Source organism: Callithrix jacchus, chromosome 3, assembly GCF_049354715.1.
Source record: "Callithrix jacchus isolate 240 chromosome 3, calJac240_pri, whole genome shotgun sequence".
Taxonomy (NCBI): domain Eukaryota; kingdom Metazoa; phylum Chordata; class Mammalia; order Primates; family Cebidae; genus Callithrix; species Callithrix jacchus.
The window spans coordinates 119,420,905-119,441,025 of NC_133504.1; the positions used below are offsets into that span (position 1 = coordinate 119,420,905).

Below are 20,121 nucleotides of genomic sequence, written 5' to 3' on the forward strand. Positions count from 1 at the left end.
GCCAGGCACTTTATATATGTTAATTATAATCTGCGTAACAGCCCCAAGTGAGAGCGAGCAATTTCGCATAAACGGCACCCAGATTTAAGAAGACCAGAGAATTTGATTGACTCTACATAGCTAGTTGCAGGCAGAGTTTGAATTTAAAAGCAAACTGGAGTATTCCAGACCATTCCTGGTGTTTCCTGAAATGTAGTCTCTGTACCACCTGGGGTGATATTTAAAATGTATATGACCAGGACCCACCATCTAGATACTGAATCATATTTTTTTGAGATGGGGTGCTAAACTCTATAAGTTTAAGAAGTTCCCAGGTGATTCTGTGCTATGCGGATATTGACATGGCTGATTCTAAATATAAAAAAACAAAACTGTGGTCAGATCCCAGTTATTGATGAATTATGAAAACTCAGGGTTTGCACTCTAGCTGTGACTTTTTCACTGCCCTCTACCACCTACACATCAAAATATGCTAAGATGCCAATGCACAGAATTAGAGAAGGAGGAAATTCCTAATTTATTATACAATTTAGTACCTAGTAAGAATTAAATGAGGGAAGAACAACTTGATTAATTACAAGGGGGGAATTAACATACACACAGCCCAGATTGAAAAAGGGCATGAGAATTCTGAAGGGGAATTTTAGTGAAATATTTAAAACTGTTTCTGTCATTTAAATGAACAGCATTATTCATTTGATAGACTTGGTTGCCCAAATCATTCAGAAATATTACATGACTTTCACAAAATCATATAATAAAAGATTAATGAAATCTTCTGAAACTAATACATGAACAAAGTGCTTTACAAACGTTTAACCCTTACAAGGGGCCTTCATGAGGTGAATTTTATTATTTCTTATTGAAAATGGAAGAAACCTAGTCTCAGAGAGATTATTTGCTATTATTGGCTTAAAAGAGCTCTGCTAGTAAGGACAGCCCCAGGACTCAAACCCATCTCCTTATGACTAATGACCCCTGCTCTAGACCACATCACAGTGCCTCAGGGGACTTCATCTCAGTGATTCTCAAAGTGTGGTTTCTGAAACAGCGGCATCAGGAATGTGACAGCATCACCCGGGAATGTGTCAGAAATGCAAATTCTCAGGTCCAACCCGTGTTCCTGAAGCAGCAACTGCAGGGCTAGGATGCAGAATCTGCTGTTTAACAAACCTTCCAGGTGATTCTAGTGCACAATAAAGTTTAAAAACCACTGCTTTATTTTCTTCTTAGCTGCCTAGAAAACAAAGCAAAAATGAGCAAACAAGCCATGAATTCTCTTATGGGTGTAGAAGAGGAAGAATTTAATGATGAGCTCATTGTTTCAGGAATGTCGGCATTTTTACAGCCAAACAAGGCTGTTTCCATTGCCTGCTTCATTGCAAGCTTAATTCCTTGACACTTAGATTACTAATCAATAGTTTGCTGAGTTTATTTCCAGTAACCCTAGCGTCCTATCATAGTGCTAAGTGTAGAACATCACCTGAATACTTGGCAGTCTAGTTTTTTAAAAAATTGCCTTTGATCAGATTTCCATCTACATCATTTCAACATTTAGTTGCTTTCCTTTTCTGAAACTTGACCTTCAGATGCCTCAAAAAGAAAAATGCTGCTGAAGCCAGTTGGAAAATAAATGAAAGCAAAGAATGCTAAATAAAGGGGGAAGTAACAGGAGCTCTTTATACTAAGAACAATTGCTGCTAATCACTGTGCGCCAAGTACTGTACTAAGCATGTTTCCTGCATTAGCTTATTCAGTCCTCGAAATAAACTTATAAATCATACAATAAATCCTTTTCACAGATGATAAAACTGATGCTTAAGTAACTTGTGTAAGTTGCCACAGCCAGTAAGTGGTCTGTCCCGACAGTCTTTACTCCTAAACTAGACTAGGCTGCATCTCATTTAAACCATCTTTTTCAAGCCAATATAATCTCCCTTGATCTTCTAAAATCATCCTTTGGAGGTCTGCCTTAGCACATGATACCTGGCCAAGCTGGGCCTGGGGAGCTGTTTGCTATCACCCCTGGGAGAGGCCAGTCTGTTTTTGACTCACAAAAGCCAGTTGTACCTATTTCTTAATGCAAAGTGTACTGGGTTTGCAAGAAGTTCATTTATATTCAGTAGGATGAGTCGAAGAGAAAAACAGAAGGTGTCAACCGTGTTGATATGAAACATATTTAAAGCCAAATGCTACAGAGCAAGAATAGTAACTACGGCAGGGACATTTTGAAGATGCAGTGAAGCCAGATCACTCAGCACTTCAGAAAGCCCTGGAAAGGCCACATCCAAAAATTGAGGCTTCAAATCAAAGCCTCAGAGAAAACTCCAGGACACAGAAGCTTTCAAAGAGCCAGGGAGAAAGGACGGTTCTCTGCTTAATGTCAAGATGCTGTGTTGGGTCCTAAAGCTCTATGATACAAAGAAAAATGGAGGAGATTACAAAAAACAAAGCAATCAAATTTGGAAACTGTAAGACTTCCTATTCAATTTTTCAAGTGAAAAACACTTTTCAAAACCGAAGAAAGTTTACTGTAAAAGGCCCTGAAATAAAATGCAGTCAAGGGAGGCAGGTGTTATGGGTTGAATTGTGTCCCCTCAAAAAAATAGGTTAAAGTCCTAACCCACAGTATCACAGAATGTGACCTTACCTGGGGATCAAGTTATTACACATGTAATTAATTAAAATGTGGTCATATTGGCAGGCCCCCACTCCATTATGACTGGTGTCCTTATAAGACAGCCATGTAAAGGCAGAGACATAGAGAAAGAATGTGATGTGATGATGAAGGCAGAGACTGGAGTTATGTAGCTGCCCGTATATGAGACTAGAATGTGCCTCTTCAAAATACGAAGGATCATTGAAGACAAGAAGAAACAGGTATTCAAGAGATTTCTTTCTTCCATTTGCCTAAAAGCAGGACAAAGATTTATGGGGAAAAAAAAAAGGTATTCTGCCCCCATGTTTATCAGGGAGAACAAAGGTTAAAGACTGAAGACAGATTGAGACCCTTGTCAGCCTGACAAAGGTATTAGAAGAATTTATATTAGCAAGCTGTACTAACATTTTTCTGCAAGTTATTTGCCCTTCTTCACTGCTCCACCTGCAAGTTGCTACTCCAAGAGATTTGAAGGTCCTTTTCTACTGTCTTGTTACTAAAAATTTACTGTTCTTTGTTGAAGATGCTATATAAACTGAAATTCAAAGCCACCTTTGTGAAAACTACTCATTTTCTGGATGTCTTCATGTGGATTTAAAATACGCATGTTAATAAACTTCTGTTTGGTTTTCTCTTGTTAATCTGTCTTTTGTAACAAGGGTCCTTTCCAACTAAGAACCTATGAGAGTTACTGTTACTCCCCTATGCCAGTAAACTGCTAGAAACCAGGAAGAGGCTAAGAAGGACCCCCCTTCAGGTTTAGGAGGGAGGATGGCCCTGACCATACCTTGATGTTAGAACTTCTAGCCTCTAGAACTGTGAGACAATACATTTCTGTTGTTCGAAGCTGCAGCTTATGGTACTTTATGACGGCAGCCCTAGGAAACTAATACAGCAGGGACCTCCCCTAAGATTTGAGAAGTCCTACTGGCTGGCCACGATCACTGCCTATGGAAGATGATGCACAAACAGGAGGCTCCCCCCACCACCTCAGGCTTGGTCTATAGCCCACAGGGCAGTAGGAGGAGCAGGCGGTGCTGAATGTCCACAGCAGGTAGGACTGGCAGTTGCTGGGATGCCTGGGAAATGCCAGGCTGACATCATGGCTTTGTTTGTAATGTGTCCAAAGGTCTGAAGAAAACGTTTATATTTGTTCTTGTGCTCACTCAAAGGAAAAATATTCATGCTTTTCAACTTTTCTTTAAAAACATGTTTTTAAACATTTAAGGGGTACAAGTACAGATTTCTTACATGCAGATGGTGCATAGTGGTAAAGCCTGGGCTTTTGATAGTGTACCCATCACCTGAATAGTGAGCACTGTGCTCAGCAGGTAATTTTCAATCCTTAGCCCCTCCCACCCTCCCACCTTTTGAAGTCTTCAATGTCTATTATTCTACTCTCTTTGTCAATGTGTGTCCATTGACATGCTCCCACTTATAAGTGAGAACATGTGGGATTTGACTTTCTGCTTCTGGGTCATTTCAGTCAGGATAATGGCCTCCAGTTCCATTCATGTTCCTGCAGAAGACATTATTTCATTCTTTTTTGTGGTTGAATAGTATTCTATGGTGTATATATACACACAGAGACAACATTTTCTTAATTCAATCCTCTGTTGATAAACTTTAAATTGATTACATATTTTTGCTATTGTGAATAGTTCAGCTTTTCTTTTTTTAAACACAATTATTTCATCAGGGGCAGTGTCAGAACAAGAGGACTGGAATGTGAGAACAGAGGAGGGTGTGGGCTGGAGTAGAAACATGAATGTGATTCAGAAATTAGGGAAGACAGGACAAACAAGCCATTATGTCGTATTTCCCATGAAACATGAGTTATAACAAGAAGCCCCGACCCCTCAGAGCGTGTGTCATTCACGGCTAGCCTCCTGGGCCCTGCCTTCTGTTGGCTCCTGTGCCTCACCTCCTAAGTTTCTTCCAGCCTCTCCGGGATGCACACACCTTTGTCTGACCTCTATAAAGTAGGCACTTCTAAAGTGGAAACTGGCTGTCTATTTCCTTTACTTCTAATCCTGCTGTGGGTTACTTCTTCTACTCCCCCTTCTGTATACAGACAAATCCCACATTATAACCTGTAGCCCAGACTTCAGTTTTGGGCACTGGTCTTATATACTCAATATCTCCTCCTTGTATTTGTTCTGATATCTCTTATATCAACTCATTGTTTTCTCCCAAGTTATTTCTTGCCCCATCTGACACTTACATAGTATTTACTTGTATTTTACATATGCCTGATAATTTAATCCTCAAAAGCAGCCTATGAGGTAGATGCAATTATTACCCTGATTTTATAGAGGAGAAAAACGAGGTTCAGAGAGGTTAAGACACTAGCCACCGTCACATAGCCAGTTTGTGGCACAGCCAGAATTTGAACCTAGGCAATCTGGCTCTAGTTTCTGTGCTCATCCTTGATTTGCTGGGCTTCCTCAATCTTCCCCATCCCTGTAAAAGGACCAACCATCAGCCACCAGAAACCCGAGAGTCCCCTTTGATTCCTTCACCTGCCTTTCCTTCTGAATTCCATCCATCACCAAGGCCTGCTGAGACTATTTTAAGACAATCTCATGTGCACTCCTCTCCAGCATTTTGCTCCTGTTCTTGTCCAAGTCACCATCATCACTCTCCTGGACTTGAACATTTGAGTAGCAACCCTCTCTTCTTCCTACTGCCCATCTCCAGCCATTTCCCACGTAGCAGCCAAAGGATCTGTTGAAGATCTAAGTCAGGCCAAGCACAGTGGCTCACTCCTGTAATCTCTGCACTTTGGGAGGCCGAGGCAGATGGATCACCTGAGGTCAGGAGTTCAAGACCAGCCTGGCTAATATGATGAAACTTCATCTCTACTAAAAATACAAAAAATTAGCCAGGTGTGATGGCAGGTGCCTGTAATCCCAGCTACTTGGGAGGCTGAGGCAGGAGAATTGCTTGAACTCAGGAGGTTGTAGTGACCTGAAGATTGCACCACTGAACTGCAGCCTGGGCAACAGAGCAAGACTCCACCTCAAAAAAAAAAAAAAAAAAAAAAGATCTAAGTCAGATCTTGTCACTCCCCTATTCACACTGAATAGAGTTCAAGTTCCTTATACTGGTCCATAGGGCCCTGCATGGTTTGGCCCAACCTTCTTCATGGCTCTTAACTGGAGCCACTTTCTCCAGATGAGAGGTGGAGTCTCCACCATACTTCTGTTCTTTGAAAGTCATGCTGGCATAGAATGAACCCTTTCCCACTTTATGGGTTTGTGCTTTTCTCTCTACCTAGAATGGTTTTTTTGTTTTTTTGTTTTTTGTTTTTTTCCTTCAGGCCTCTCCTTAAAGACCATCTTCTCTAACAGGCCTTCTTTGGCTCTTGATCTGAGTAGGTATTCGGCTGTTACTCTCCATCTCAGCAACCTTCCAATTTTCAGGGCACTCAGCATTGAGTAAGACCTCTCACTGTTTACATCTGCATCTAAAATGAAGTTCCAGAAGGCAGAGACATTTGTTTTACTCACTCCTATTTATCTAGCTGGGAGCCCAGTGCTGGTTCCCCAGATAGGGGCTTAATGCATAACTGTGAATTCGTTTGCTAAGTAAGAATGTGAAAGCAAGTCAATGACATCTCACCGTGTGGAATTTCTCCAAGCTCTACACTAGATAGTTGGCTGCCTGATGAGTTGCTTCCTTCAAATGTCAATAGTCTAGAAATCAAAGTACCCATTGTATCCTGGGAGATTCGGGAGGTACTTCAGAAGCTGGGTGTTCTCTAGTACACTGGAGACATGAAATGCATGGCTGTGTCTGGTGATTCTATTACATCCTCCTTCCTGTCTCTCCAGGTGCTCAGGGTTTCTCTGACAAAGGTAGCACACCCAACAATTTGGATTGAGTTTAAAACACTGGGCCTCCCCCAAATCCTTATCAACACAAACTTCTTTCTTAGAATACTTTTCATGTATTTGTTTGAAGCAGATTATAAACAATTTATATTCATCTTCTTTTGAGTCATTTAGCACTGGTATTTATAGATTATCGTTTTGTTCCACAATCAAAGCAAAGTGCTTAACTTAGTTAAGAGTTCTTGACCAAATTCTCCTCTTGGCCAAGGGTCACAAAGAGTGAAGACTAATGTGGCTATTCTGGCCACATAATCAGCTCTGCGCATATCTAACTTCTGGGGGAGACACCTCTGTCTAAGGGTCTGCAATCTAACAGGAATATATAGAGAATTTATATCTTCTTGGATATATAGAGAAATACAGGGAATTTGGCTCACTGAAGTGCAGAATCCACATCTTCTGAAATGGCCCTTGGCTGGAGAACGGTGGCTGGCTGTCTTAGCATTCCAGGCTGATATAACAAAATACCACAAACTGGGTGTGTGATAAATAACAAATACTTATTTCTCACAGTTCTGGAGGCTAAAAATCCAAGATTAAGGTGCCAGTAGATTTGGTGTCTAGTGAAGGCTCACTTTTTGGTTCATATACAGCCTCTTCTGGCTGTGTCCTCACTTGGCAGAAGACATGACCAAGCTCCCTCAGACTTCCTTTAAAAGGGCAATAATTCCCACCTAACCTAATCACCCCCAAAGATCCCATCTGCCAACACAATCATCCTGAAGGTTATCAGGATTTCAACCTATGAGTAAGGGACATGGTGGTGGAGGCGGGGAAGCAACACAGACATTTAGACAATAGCACTGGCTTTGCTGGATTCGGGGACACTTACTCTATCCACCTCACTTCTTTGATGAGAAACCGGTGAGGAACTGCAATCAGGGACGTCTCCTGTTTGTAACATTCTGGGAAGAATATTCTTACATAAATGGCCAAGGTCAATGATGTCTACCAGACGTGATGGCAAATGCATTATTTTATGGGTTATTTATGACTTTTTGGGGGGAAGTGATAATCCTAACAAGTTGCTGCAGATTTAAGAATGCTTCCTAATGTAAAGTAAACCTAGGGATTGGAAACTCCTTGAACAGTCCATGTGAAGACTTTTTGGAACTCTCTGTGGTCCTTGGAGGGTAAGAAAGTATCATAAAAGAGAATTGTAATACCTCCCCCAATCCCCTTGTAATCTTGTATCCCTGTATTGCTTGGTGGAAATCTTCCTGCTGCATTCAAATGCATCTTGCCCATTGGCCTCAGAGTTTGCACTTGCTGTTCCCTCTGCCTGGCTGCTCTTTCCCAAGTTATTCTCTCAGCTCACTCTCTCATGCCACATTGACTTCTCATATATCTGAGCAGAAAATCGCATTCCCCATCATTCTTATTATCCACTTTGCTTTTCCCGAGAGCACTTAAAACTGTCTTTTTATACTGTACATTTATTTCTTCATTTATTGTCTGTCTTCCCCAATACAATGCTTTTTTATTTCTCTTTCTCTGCTCTGCTGCCAAAGCCAGTATCTGGCATATAAAAGATATTTAGTAAATATTAGTTGAGTGAATAAATGAATAAAAACTGTTTTCTTGTTCTGCATCTTGTTCAATAATTCTCAAACGCTGCTGTCAGAATTTTCAGAGCTCCGCGCCATATATAAAAAATCCTACAAATGTAATCCTCACCTTTCTTAAACCCTGTTCACATGGCGCTGTCACTACTCCTACTTAAACATGGCTCCAGAACCTATGTGAGGTACTGAATCAAACACTGATAGTTACAAATGAAAGGAGCAAAGATCTGATAATGAAGGGATAGACTTGAGAAATTTCTCCTCTTTTGACTTATTCTCTTTTAATTCATGTGAGACCTGTGTATTCATTTTATTGCTCAGTACTCTATATACCTCTTTTTTTTTCTAACTGCTTTACATCCACCACAACAATAGACTTTCAAGAGAACAAATCACACCTTCTCCACTTTACATTCCTTGCTCTTACGTCTGACTTACCAAGCTTTTTAAATGGCTAAACATTACCTTTGCATTCTATAGTTTTATCATGATTAAATATAAAAGAGGGACCCTCCCTTCTTCACAGCTGGGCTAAGATCGGGGAGTGGCAAAGAACAGCTCTTTCATGTTCATTCCACTCATTCCTAGGAAGCCTCTCTCTTCTCACTCAGATGATATGGTATTGCTTTCCAGGCTTCGTCCCAAAACAAAGCTTAAATGTTTTGATTTGAAATCCAGGTCTAACCTGTTTTAAATCAATTTGCTGCAAAAGACCATTTGTGTACTTGTCTGAGTGCCAATGTTTACCTAAAGCAGCTTCAGGGAACATGGTTTAAAACACACAGCAGACTTGAACAGCACCGAACCAGGAAAGATACCTGTTCTTCTTGGGATGTGAAAAGTCTCTTTCAGTGAAAATAGTCACCAGGCTTGATCTTCCATTCCTGGATGTGGCAGACGGGACGGAGACCAGAGGAGTTCAGCATATCCACATGCATGAACACAAGTTTCTCCTCACACGTTTTAAGTTTGCATGGCAAACAAGAGCAACCGCACCAGGAAAGAAAGGTCTGGTGGGATGTCCATGTCAAAGCATGAAGTGTGAGACTGGACAGGACACTCACAAACTCTTGGAACCCAGGAGCAACAACATCCAAATGCCCAGGGCTGATGTCTTCCATGCGACAGAATTTGAAAGGCATTATCTGCTCAAAATTCTCTCTCTTGTTAGCACATTGCACCCTTCCTAAGAGCCCTATCACCACATTCTTCTGGGTTAACAGAAGAAATGAGACCACTGTGTCCACATGTGTCAAACTGCACCAATCTTGTTCCCTGCAGAGAGGAAGGGTTGAGTAGGGAAGGGAGGCTGTGCCTTCTAACTCTCACCATGAACACATGATCATGGATTAGCTTTTCCTATCTGCAAGTGTCCGTCTTGGCAGCCTTCCCAAACATTTCTACTACTGCAGATCCCTTTTTCAATATCTCCTATATGGATCCCATCTTTTTGAATGACTGTGTCTTGGCAAATTTATATTTATTACCAAAAATTAATTCATTTTCCCATATATGAAAAATATAGCTAACAATCACAGCTTCTCGGCCACGTGTGGTGGCTCAAGCCTGTAATCCAAGCACGTTGGAGGCCAAGGCGGGTGGATCACCTGAGGTCGGGAGTTCAAGACCAGCCTGACCAACATGGTGAAACCCCGTCTTTATTTAAAAAAAAAAAAAAAAAAAACACACTCAGAGCTTCTGATCAGTATAAGATAGCCAGTGCCATTGGTACTAATATAACTTTATTTTTAATATAACTTTCATCAAAAATAAAAGAATATATCTTAGAAACTGTGTGTCTTAATGTGAGTTACATAAATGTGTGGCATAATTAGAAATGTATCTGGTCTTTGTACTGGTTATTGGCACAAAGCTTCAAAAACCCTTGGAATTTCCTGAGTGATAGGAGTGACTTTGTGATGCAATTGGGGTGACTCATGGCGGGCCGTTAGATAGCTTTAGAATGATGGCTGGTCTCCAGAAAGATCAGCGCTTTGATCACAGGGTTTCAACTCTGGGTCAGCCAGCCTCTGAGGAGTAAAGAGGGGCTGGAGATTGTAGCAAATAATTTAATCAATCAATGGTGCCTACATAATGGAATTCCAATTACAATTCTGGACACTGAGGCTTAGAGGAGCTTCCTGGTTGTTGAACACACTGACATGAAGGGAAGGTGAGGTGCCCTGACTCCATAGGGAGATAGCATGGAGGCTCTGGGTCCAGGACCCTTCCAGAGCTTCTATTCTTCATAATAAACTTCCAATCATAAGGATAACACTTTCATAGAGTTCTGTGAGTCGTTCTAGGAAAGGGTTTAACTTCAGAGCATCAAAGAAAACTCCAAATTTATAGCCAGTTGGCCAGAAGTGCTGGTGATTCCTGGGACTTGGAATTGACATCTGAAGTGAGGGCAGTTTTTTAGAAGACTGAGCCCTTAAAACTGTAGAATCTGATGCTAACGCTGGATAGTGTCAGAAATGTATTCCAGTAGGCCCACCGGTTGTGAGAAGTCGAATGGAAGTATTTTATGTCTTTAGAAATATACATGTGTTTAAAATATTATGAAATATTGAAAATAAGAGTGGTCAGAAAGAATCTGTTTGAGGATAAGCCAACTCTTTTAGATGGTTGAAAGAACCATTCCAATGGAGAGAGGGGACTATTGATGTGTAATAAAATCAGGCCCAGAAAATAGGCAGAATCCCTGTACAAAAACAGTTGTAGTGATATTATTTAGCAAAAAATATGTTTTAGAATAAAATTAACATATTGAAATCATGCTGATTAAAACTAACATTTATTGTATGATCACTCCATGCTAGGCACTGCTAATACATTTTACATGAACTGGCTTAATGCTTACAAACCCTAGATGACATAGGTACTATTACTATGCCTATTTTATAGATGAGGAAACTGAGATAGAGAAAGACTATGAAATTTGCTCAAGAGCCTACCTTTTCAACAATTAGGGAGTTCTGAAAGGGAGAGTTGGGATTGTAATTAGACTGTCTTCATTCTGCTCCCAGCAGAGCCTGTCACACTAGGTACTTGCTGCTTTAATTGCTTAACTGTTTAACTTCCAAACGAAGTTAGTAGGCACTGCATTTAGGTAATATATTTTTATAAAACTTCTTTTATCCTTTGGTTGCAGAGTGGCTTTACATTCCCTTTCCTCATTTTGTAAGTTAGAGTTTGGAGTGGTGCAAGGAGAACGTATACCAAGTTAGGATGTTAATAACAGTTCATGGTGATTACAACAACTGTGAGTTAATTTAGAAAAATTCTAGCATCACTGGGCGTGGTGGCTCATACCGGTAATCTCAGCACTTTCGAAGGGCAAGGTGGATGGATCAGTTGAGCTCAGGAGTACGAGACTAGCTTGGGTAACATAGTGAGTCCCCATGTCTATAAACAGTTTTAAAATTAGCTGGGCACGGTGGGGCATGCCTGTGCTCCCAGACAGTCAGGAGACTGAGGCAGGAGTCGCTTGAGCCCAGGAGGTTGAGGCTGCAGCAAGCCGTGATTGTACCACTGCACTCCAGTCTGAGTAATAGAGTGAAGTTTTGTCAAAAAAAAGAAAGATAGGAAGAAAGAGAAAAAGAAAGAAAGAGAAAGAAAGAAAGAAAGAAAGAGAAAGAAAAATTCTAGTATCATAATAACAACTCTAATTTGAGAGTTCAAACAAATAGGAATTACATTTATTATTATTCTTAAACGTGAGTTAGAAATTGATTAAGGAGGGAAGAGCTCAGAATATTTACATGGGAAACCTAGTGTTATACAACAGAAGGTACGCACCGAAAAAATACTGCTGTGGTAGTTTAATAAAAAGCCATGTTATAAGACATTCTAATTTGTGGGCTTCCTGAGTGCTTGCTATGGACCTATAGGCAACATATGACAAGGGACCCCGAGTCCAAGGAGTACAGAACAATAAGGTATCAGATCCTTTCATCAAGGGTGAAGTGATAGAAACATATGTCTGAACGGAGATATTAAAAATTTGCAAACAAAGGAAATACTAATGCAACATAGATTGTTTATTCATCGGAAACAATGGTAGGGTTGCAACACCCCTAGATAGAATATAAATGACCTAAGAAACCAGCCGTTCTTTCATCTTCAATGGTAATGCATTGAAATTGCAACTACTGACTTCTCCCTTGATCATACCACTGTAATAAGCTAATCATACAGATAACCGTGTCTACAGTTTCGTAGAAATGCAAGGACTTGATTACTTATTTATGTTTGAGTGTGTATGTGCTTTTGTGTGGGAGAGAGAACAAAAGAACACATAAAACTTTGTGATAAGAGGGCCGGGCGCGGTGGCTCAAGCCTGTAATCCCAGCACTTTGGGAGGCCGAGGCGGGTGGATCACGAGGTCAACAGATCGAGACCATCCTGGTCAACATGGTGAAACCCCGTCTCTACTAAAAATTACAAAAAATTAGCTGGGCACGGTGGTGCGTGCCTGTAATCCCAGCTACTCAGGAGGCTGAGGCAGGAGAATTGCCTGAACCCAGGGGGCGGAGGTTGCGGTGAGCCGAGATTGCGCCATTGCACTCCAGCCTGGGTAACAAGAGCGAAACTCCGTCTCAAAAAAAAAAAAAAAAAAATTATTTAGCACAAATACACTCATAGACATTTCATTTATGGCTCATTGGTAAGTGAAAATAATAATTATTGAACCCTGTGAGGTACCTCCTGGGCAAATAAACAGTCTTTCTTTCCAAAAAAAAAAAAAAAAAAAACTTTGTGATAAGAATATTTACAATTGGAAATCTGAGGGGTTTTACCATCTTAATCATTTCTAAGTATACAGTTCAGTTGTGGTTAGAATATTCACATTGTTTTCAAACAGGTCTTCGGAACTTTTTCATATTTCAGAACTGAAACTCTATACATATTTAAATAGCAACTCCTCTTTTTTTCTTTCCTTATTCAGTCCTAACCACCAGTCTGCCTTCTGTTCCTATGAATTTGACTGCTTTGGATACTTCATATAAATAGAATGATACAGTATTTTGTCTCTTTGGGACCGGCTTTTTTCACTTAACATAAAGGGCTCAAGGCTCATCCATATGTGACAGGGTTTTCTTCCTGTCACACAGCATGTGTTTTTAAAGACTGAATAATATTCCATTGTGTGTATGTACCATATTTTGTTTCTTCATTCTTCAGTCAATGGAAAGTGGGGCTGCTTCCGCCTCTTAGCTATTGTGAAAAGTACTGCAGTGAAAATGGGTGTACAGATATCTTTCCTCAAGACCCTGTTTTCATTTCCTTTGGATATATGCCCAGAAGTAGGATTGCTGGAGCACGTGGTGTGTTCTAGTTTCAATTTTTTGGAGGACTGCTATCTTGCTTTCCATAGTGGTTCTGAGTTGTTCTTAATCTTTGCTCTCTGAGATCTCACTCATAAATATTAGTTCTTTAATTGAAGGAGAGGAGGAAAATAGGAAAAAAAAAGCAAAACAAAAACCCAGAGAGTAGGATCACTTCTCTGGCAAGGGCCTTATTCTCCATGTAAGGGTCTGCCCTTCAGGCTCAGGTTAGCCTTCCCTTTCTGGTCCCTCCCCACCTCTCTTTCCTGCCATCTGATGCCAAATGCTATTATCCCTGATGGAGCCATGAGCCATACTCCTAGCCCCTGTGGTAGGCAGAACAGCCGCCTCCTAAAACGTCTACACTATAATCCTTGGAAATTGTCAACATATTGTGATAAATGATGAAAAGTACTTTGCAAACATAATTAAGTTTCCAGATCTTAAAATACAGGGATTAGCCCATGTTACCCAGGTGGTCCCAATTTAATCACATGCGCCCTTAAAAGCAGAGAAATGTCTTCAGCTGGAGGAAGAAGAGAAAGGCACAGTACAGATGCTCCAGTAAGAAAAGCCAAAGCAATTCCATGCATAAGGAAGATTTGATGGACCACTGCTGGTTCTGAGATGTAGGGGCCACATACAAGGACAGGCAGAGGCCTCCAGGAGCCGAAGACAGTCTCTGCCGGCAGCCAGCAAGGACTAAGAACCCAATTCTACAACTACAAGGAACTTAATTCTGCCAACAACCTAAACGGATTTGGAAGAGGATTCTCCCCAAAGTCTCCAGAAAGACACACAGTCCAAACAACATGTCGTTTTAGTGCTGTAAGACCCACTTTAGGCTTCTAACATACGGAACTGTGAGGTAATAAATGGGTGTTGTTTCAAATTGCTAAATTTGTGGTAATTTTTTATAGCTGCAATAGGAAAAGAATACACCCTCGATCACACTCATCTGGGTCTCTCCTAGCCCTTCAGAAATGTGCCATGACTTTGAAGGTGTCAGCGGGAGAGCCTGCCCAACTAATTCCATGTCAATTTATTCATGGGCAAAGGCCAGAGGGAGTTTTATTTTTTTAACACCAGCATTTTGGAGAGATGCTTTTTTCATCTGACTCTGAGATGTCCATAAAAGCAGCAGGGATTTCAGATGAAAGATGAAAGATTAGCCTCCTTGCCAGTTGGAAGGGGGTAATTTGAGCCAAACAAAGCCTTCCAACAGCACACCTTCCATCCATACTGCCCAAGCCAAGGGATGGTCACATCTCTGCACAGGCTTTTCTTTAAATTTGCCCTGTCCCTTACTTATAAAATATAGTGTATGCTCACGATTAAAAAAAAAAATTCAAACAGTACAAAAGGTGATACATTGAAGAGTGAAAGTGCCCTTTCTCACAATTCCACCTTTACACAAAGTTTTCACGTAATGGTCTTTCTGTATATTTTTTCTTTTCTTTGTTCTTTCTTTTAAACAGAATCCTTCTATACACATTATTCTGTGAGTTGATTTTTTTAATTGATTAATATACCTTGAGACTTTTTTTTCATGTCAGTTCACATACAGCTGATCCACTTTTTCCCTTTTTTTTTGAGACGGAGTTTTGTGCTTGTCACCCGGGCTGGAGTGCAGTGGCATGATCTTAGCTCACTGCAACGTTTGCCTCCCATGTTCAAGCAATTTTCCTGCCTCAGCCTCCAGATTAGCAGGGATTACAGGCACCCACAACCATGCTCAGCTAATTTTCTGTATGTTTAGTAGAGACAGGGTTTTGTCATGTTGAGCAAACTGGTCTCCAACTCCTAACCTCAGGTGATCCGCCCACCTCAGCCTCCCATAGTGCTGGGATTACAGGGGTGAGCCACTGAGCCCAGCCCCATTCTTTTTAACCATCACATAAAAATGCCTATAAGTTATAAATGAGTAATTTACTTATTCCTACCCTATAGATGGACATTTATGCTGTCTGCATGTTTTCATTAACACAAACAAATATCCTTGGGCCCCTGTTTTTTCAACTTTATGCAAGTTTATCTATAAGATACATATCCACAAGTGGAATTACTGGGTTTATAGGACATGTGCAATTAATCACTGAGGATATTGCCAAAATACCATCCAAAAGTGTACCAAATTTACTCACCTGTAAACAGACAATGAAAGTATCACCTTGCCACATCTTCTGCAACATTCCTATTTTTTTAAACCTTCACCAATTTCTTAGGTAGAAAATGGTTTCTCATCATGATATTTATGTTTCTTCAATTCTGAGTGAGGTGCAGGATATTTTTTTTTTTAATAAATAGGGTCTCATTCTGTCACCCAAGCTGGAATACAGTGGCAAGAACAAGGCTCACTGCAGCCTCCACTTCTTGGGCGTAAGTGATCCTCCCACCTGAACCTCCCAAATAGCTAGGACCACCCCACCATGTTCAACTAATTTTTGCAGTTTTTGTTTTGTTTTAGAGACTAGGTCTTGCCATGTTACCCATGCTGGTCTCAAACTTCCAGGCTCAAGTGATCCTCCTGCCTTGGCCTCCCAAAATACTAGGATTACAGTGTGAGCCACCGTTTCCGACCTTGTAGCACCTTCTGATGTTTATTGGACATTTAGAATTCTTTTCATGTCCTATTTATGTCCCTCGCAACTTTTTCCATCAAGTTGATTTTTTAAATGGATTTTTTCAAGTTATTTGTATGGTAAGGAAGTAAACCTTTTGTCTAATGTGCTGCAAATATTTTTCCCTTGTGAGCTGTCTTCTGCCTCTACTAATGGTATTGTTAGCTGTCATAATTATAAATTTGTATGTAAGTAAAATAGATCAATATTTTTATTTTAGGCCTTTGGTTTTGTGTCACAGTTGTAAGTGCCTTCCTACTCCAAGATAATTTTTCAATCCATTCACATTCTTTTTTCTTTTTTTTTTTGAGATGGAGTTTCACTCTGTTGCCCAGGCCGAAGTGCAGTGGCGCGACCTCAACCTCACTGCAACCTCCACCTCCCAGGTTCAAGCGATTCTGAGTAGCTGGGATTACAGGCGTGTGCCACCACACCTATTTTTGTTTGTTTGTTTGTTTGTTTTGCTAGTTTGTTTTGTTTTGTTTTGTTTTTGTGACAGAGTCTCTCCCTGTTGCCCAGGCTGGAATGCAATGGCACAATCTTGGCTCATTGCAACCTCTGCCTTCTAGGTTCAAGCGATTCTTAAGCTGGGATTACAGGTATCTGCCACCATGCCCAGCTAATGTTTTGCATCTTTAGTAGAGATGAGGTTTCACCATGTTGGCCAGGCTGGTTTTGAGCTCCTGACGTCATGATCCACCTGCCTCGGCCTCCCAAAGTGCTCGGATTACAAGCATGAGCCACCGCGCTTGGCCCTGTTTTTGTATTTTTGGTAGAGAAAGGGTTTCACCATGTTGGCCAGGCTGGTCTCGAACTTCTGACCTCAGGTTATCCACCCACCTCGCCCTCCCAAAGTGCTAGGATTACAGGCATAAGCCACCACACCCAGCCCATTCATATTTCATCTTCTTCATTTCTGTATTTTATATATGTAGAATTAATTTTATTGTAAGGCAGAGAAAGGAATACAGATTTACTTTTTCCCCAAACGGCTAGAAGTTTTCCTAACATGTATTGAAAATTCATCTCTTCTCTAGTATGTCATCTTTATCATATAACAAATTTCCAAATTATATGCCACATTTATTATATGTTTTTGATCTTTCTGTTTTGGTGTCATCATAAATTATTTTAACTATGTAACTTTATAATGCACTTAAAAATATTTTATTATTTTTAACATCCTCTGGCTTTTCTGGCATGTTAATTTTGTCAGATAAACTTATCAACTTTCATAAAATGTTTCTTGATATCTTGGCTTTCTGTGTTTTGGTTTGACCATATATGTTACTATGTTGTGAAGGCTTAATTTTTTACTTACCCACATAGATGCCATGATATCCCACCTTTGCCTTGAGCTGAGATCACACTAATCTATTGAAAGAAAAAAATTAGTAAATGGTGTCAATATGTGATTCAGAACACAATCTCAGTCCAACCCTTAATCTTGAATCCAGAAAACAGAAGTCAACCTTCACAGAAAAACTTTCTCTTCTCAGGAAGAGGATGTATCTGATGTTGGGTATCCCATTTGCTAAACAAACATTTACTGAGTATCTACCATATATAAGGGACCGTGCTAGACTTGTGAGGATTTCAAGATAAGAGAGAGAAAAAAATCTTCATACTTAAATGATGCTACAAATATGCTTCCTTAAAAGCCAATTTTTGACTTATTTAAAGTCCAGCAGAACTATGCTGATTACTGTCAGGCTACCACGACAAGGATCAATAACAACATAAACAGGATTTTGCTCCTTCTCACCAAATCAACACAATTTTTTGCTGCCTTCAATTGGATTCCTTGTGCCTGATTATGAAACCTCCATGTACATTTTACAAGGTTCAGGCCTATAGTCTGTTATAAAGACATGTCTGCTCTTTGAGGAGGTGGTCCAGTCCTTGGTAGGGTGCAGAGGTGAAAGGGGCAGTTCTTTGATTGGGAAGCCAGACACACTTTTCTTACATAGATAAGTATTCAAACATATTGGCAGATCTCCAGTGTTGATTTAGAAATGCAAGTTGTTCCCACCCTTCCTGGGAACAAAATATTCTAAAAATTCCCTGATACCCCCCAGAGCAAATTTCAATGGGAAATTACACTATTAGCCTCTGGAAATATTTAGCCCTGTTTTTTTCAGGCTCTCTGGCCTAGGGCAGTCAGCTCTCTAGTTAGAGTCTAACACTACATCTCTATAAATAGATGCTGTTTGACTTATGAGGGGTTACAGCCAGATAAACTATTATGAAGTCTAAAAATCAGAAGTCAAACCACCCTATACAATGGAAACAAGTTATTATTAGTTCTAGTTTTGCCTCTTAAAGCTAAACACAATTTCTTTGTGGCTCAGTTTCCTCACCTGTAAAAAGTGGAGAAGGGGGTGTTTGCTAGCATTGAACGAGTTAAATTTCACAATGCTGGGGAGTCTTCTTATCTGTGTTCACTGGGGCACAGCAGATATTTAAAAAAAAACTTATTGAATGAATGAATGATATAATACAAGCCTCACAATCATCCGGTGAGTTAGATATTACATCTCCATTTTGCACAGGAAGAAGCTGGGGCCCAGAGAGGGATGGCAATGTCCCACAGTCACACAGTTAGTGAGTGGTCCCCTATGGCATTGAGGCAGCTAGACTCTAAAGGTATGAAACTAATCCCAGTGTTTCTGCCTTACCCCATTGTCTGGCCCACACCTGACCAAAGCTGACACTTGATATGCGTTGATCCAGTAGAATTTGAAAATTATTTAGAATTATTACTAATCTGTTGTTTAACTTTTAAGAAGTACAGAATTACTCCACAGAGAAGGTGAAATGACTTACACAGAACTTCAACATACCCTTTCCTGAAAGGGATTACATCATTTCCTTTTACTTCCTCCTCTACAGTTATTTCTAAACAGGTTTCTCTACACAATCACACAGTTCTGGGAACAAGATTCTGATCTTCTTTACATTTAAAAATTCCCTTTCTGGTCAGTCTGAAGTTTTCTGCCTTCGTGAAAAACAAATGTGATATCTTTATGGAATAACGTATTAATTGGTTACATTTTAAAATATGAGGTTGATGAACATAGTAAATGTATAGAGGGCAGAGTCTTGCTGTCAGTACTGAACACAAATTGTTGGAAAGAATTCGGCCATGGCTATGCAATTTCTTACCAGCAGCCAGAGGGGCCTCCAGCGACCCAGAACCTCCCAGCAAGCACCTGCATAATTTCCTATATTTGGTCATTTGCAACCAAGTACCTAAATCTTCCACCTGGAGACTCAAATGTCGAGGAAATGATTCATGTCTAGTGAATAGGATTCTGTTGCAAAGAAAACGGTGAGTCTTTCCAGGAAAAAGCAAACTTCTGAACTTCCAACCCTCAATATGCAAATCCACTTTTTTCTACCTTCTAAAAAAAATAAGTAAAAAATAAAATATATTGGCTACGTGAAGAGAATGTGCTCACAGGATGGATGGGATTCCAAGTCCACAGAGCAGACCTCTGAGCCAGGCCGTCTGCGACGCCGGGGCCCCGAGGAACCTTCCGACTCCCAGCTTTTTTCTCTCCCCTAGTCCTTTAGTACTGGGGAGGCTGAGATGGCTAAGTGGATCCCCTAAGCTGCTAGCTGTGATCAGCGAAGCTTTCGGGGAGCGAGGACAGCTGAGTATCAGCTTGGGCCCCACCAAGACCTGGGTGACCCCCCCAACCCCCACCCAAGGGCACGGCCCTTTTCCTCCCCTGGGTTCCAGCCTCCTCGACTCTGAAATGCGGGACTGAGGTCCCTCCAGCTCCGCACCCACGCGGCTGGTTTGGACCCTGCGCAGTAGCCAGCCGCCGGCCCTGCCCCGGACGGAGTTGCGCTCGCGGGGGAACTGGGAGAGGTGCCGCGACCTCTCCAAGACACCAGGCAGCGGGCGGCGGTGAGCGAGGCTCTGGGGACGCGCCTGGAGGCTGAACTTACCCCGAAGCGCGGTGGCGGGAAACTAGCGTGCGGGCGAACTGCGAGCGAAGGTGTGCGCCCCGGGCGCCGGTGCTCCGCGCTGGCTCCCGGCCT

General features: G+C 41.0%; 1 protein-coding gene across 1 annotated transcript in view; it reads right to left on the reverse strand.

Annotated features, from left to right (window-relative positions):
- ANXA3 (annexin A3) overlaps positions 1–20,121 on the reverse strand; it is a 59,502-nt gene extending 39,381 nt beyond the window's left edge. The window contains exons 1-2 of the mRNA XM_002745678.6: positions 20,029–20,121; positions 17,393–17,445 (exon numbers count right to left, since the gene is read on the reverse strand). Coding sequence (XP_002745724.1) covers positions 17,393–17,407 — 15 coding nt within the window. The 5' untranslated portion in view covers positions 17,408–17,445; positions 20,029–20,121. The remainder of the gene's footprint in view (positions 1–17,392; positions 17,446–20,028) is intronic.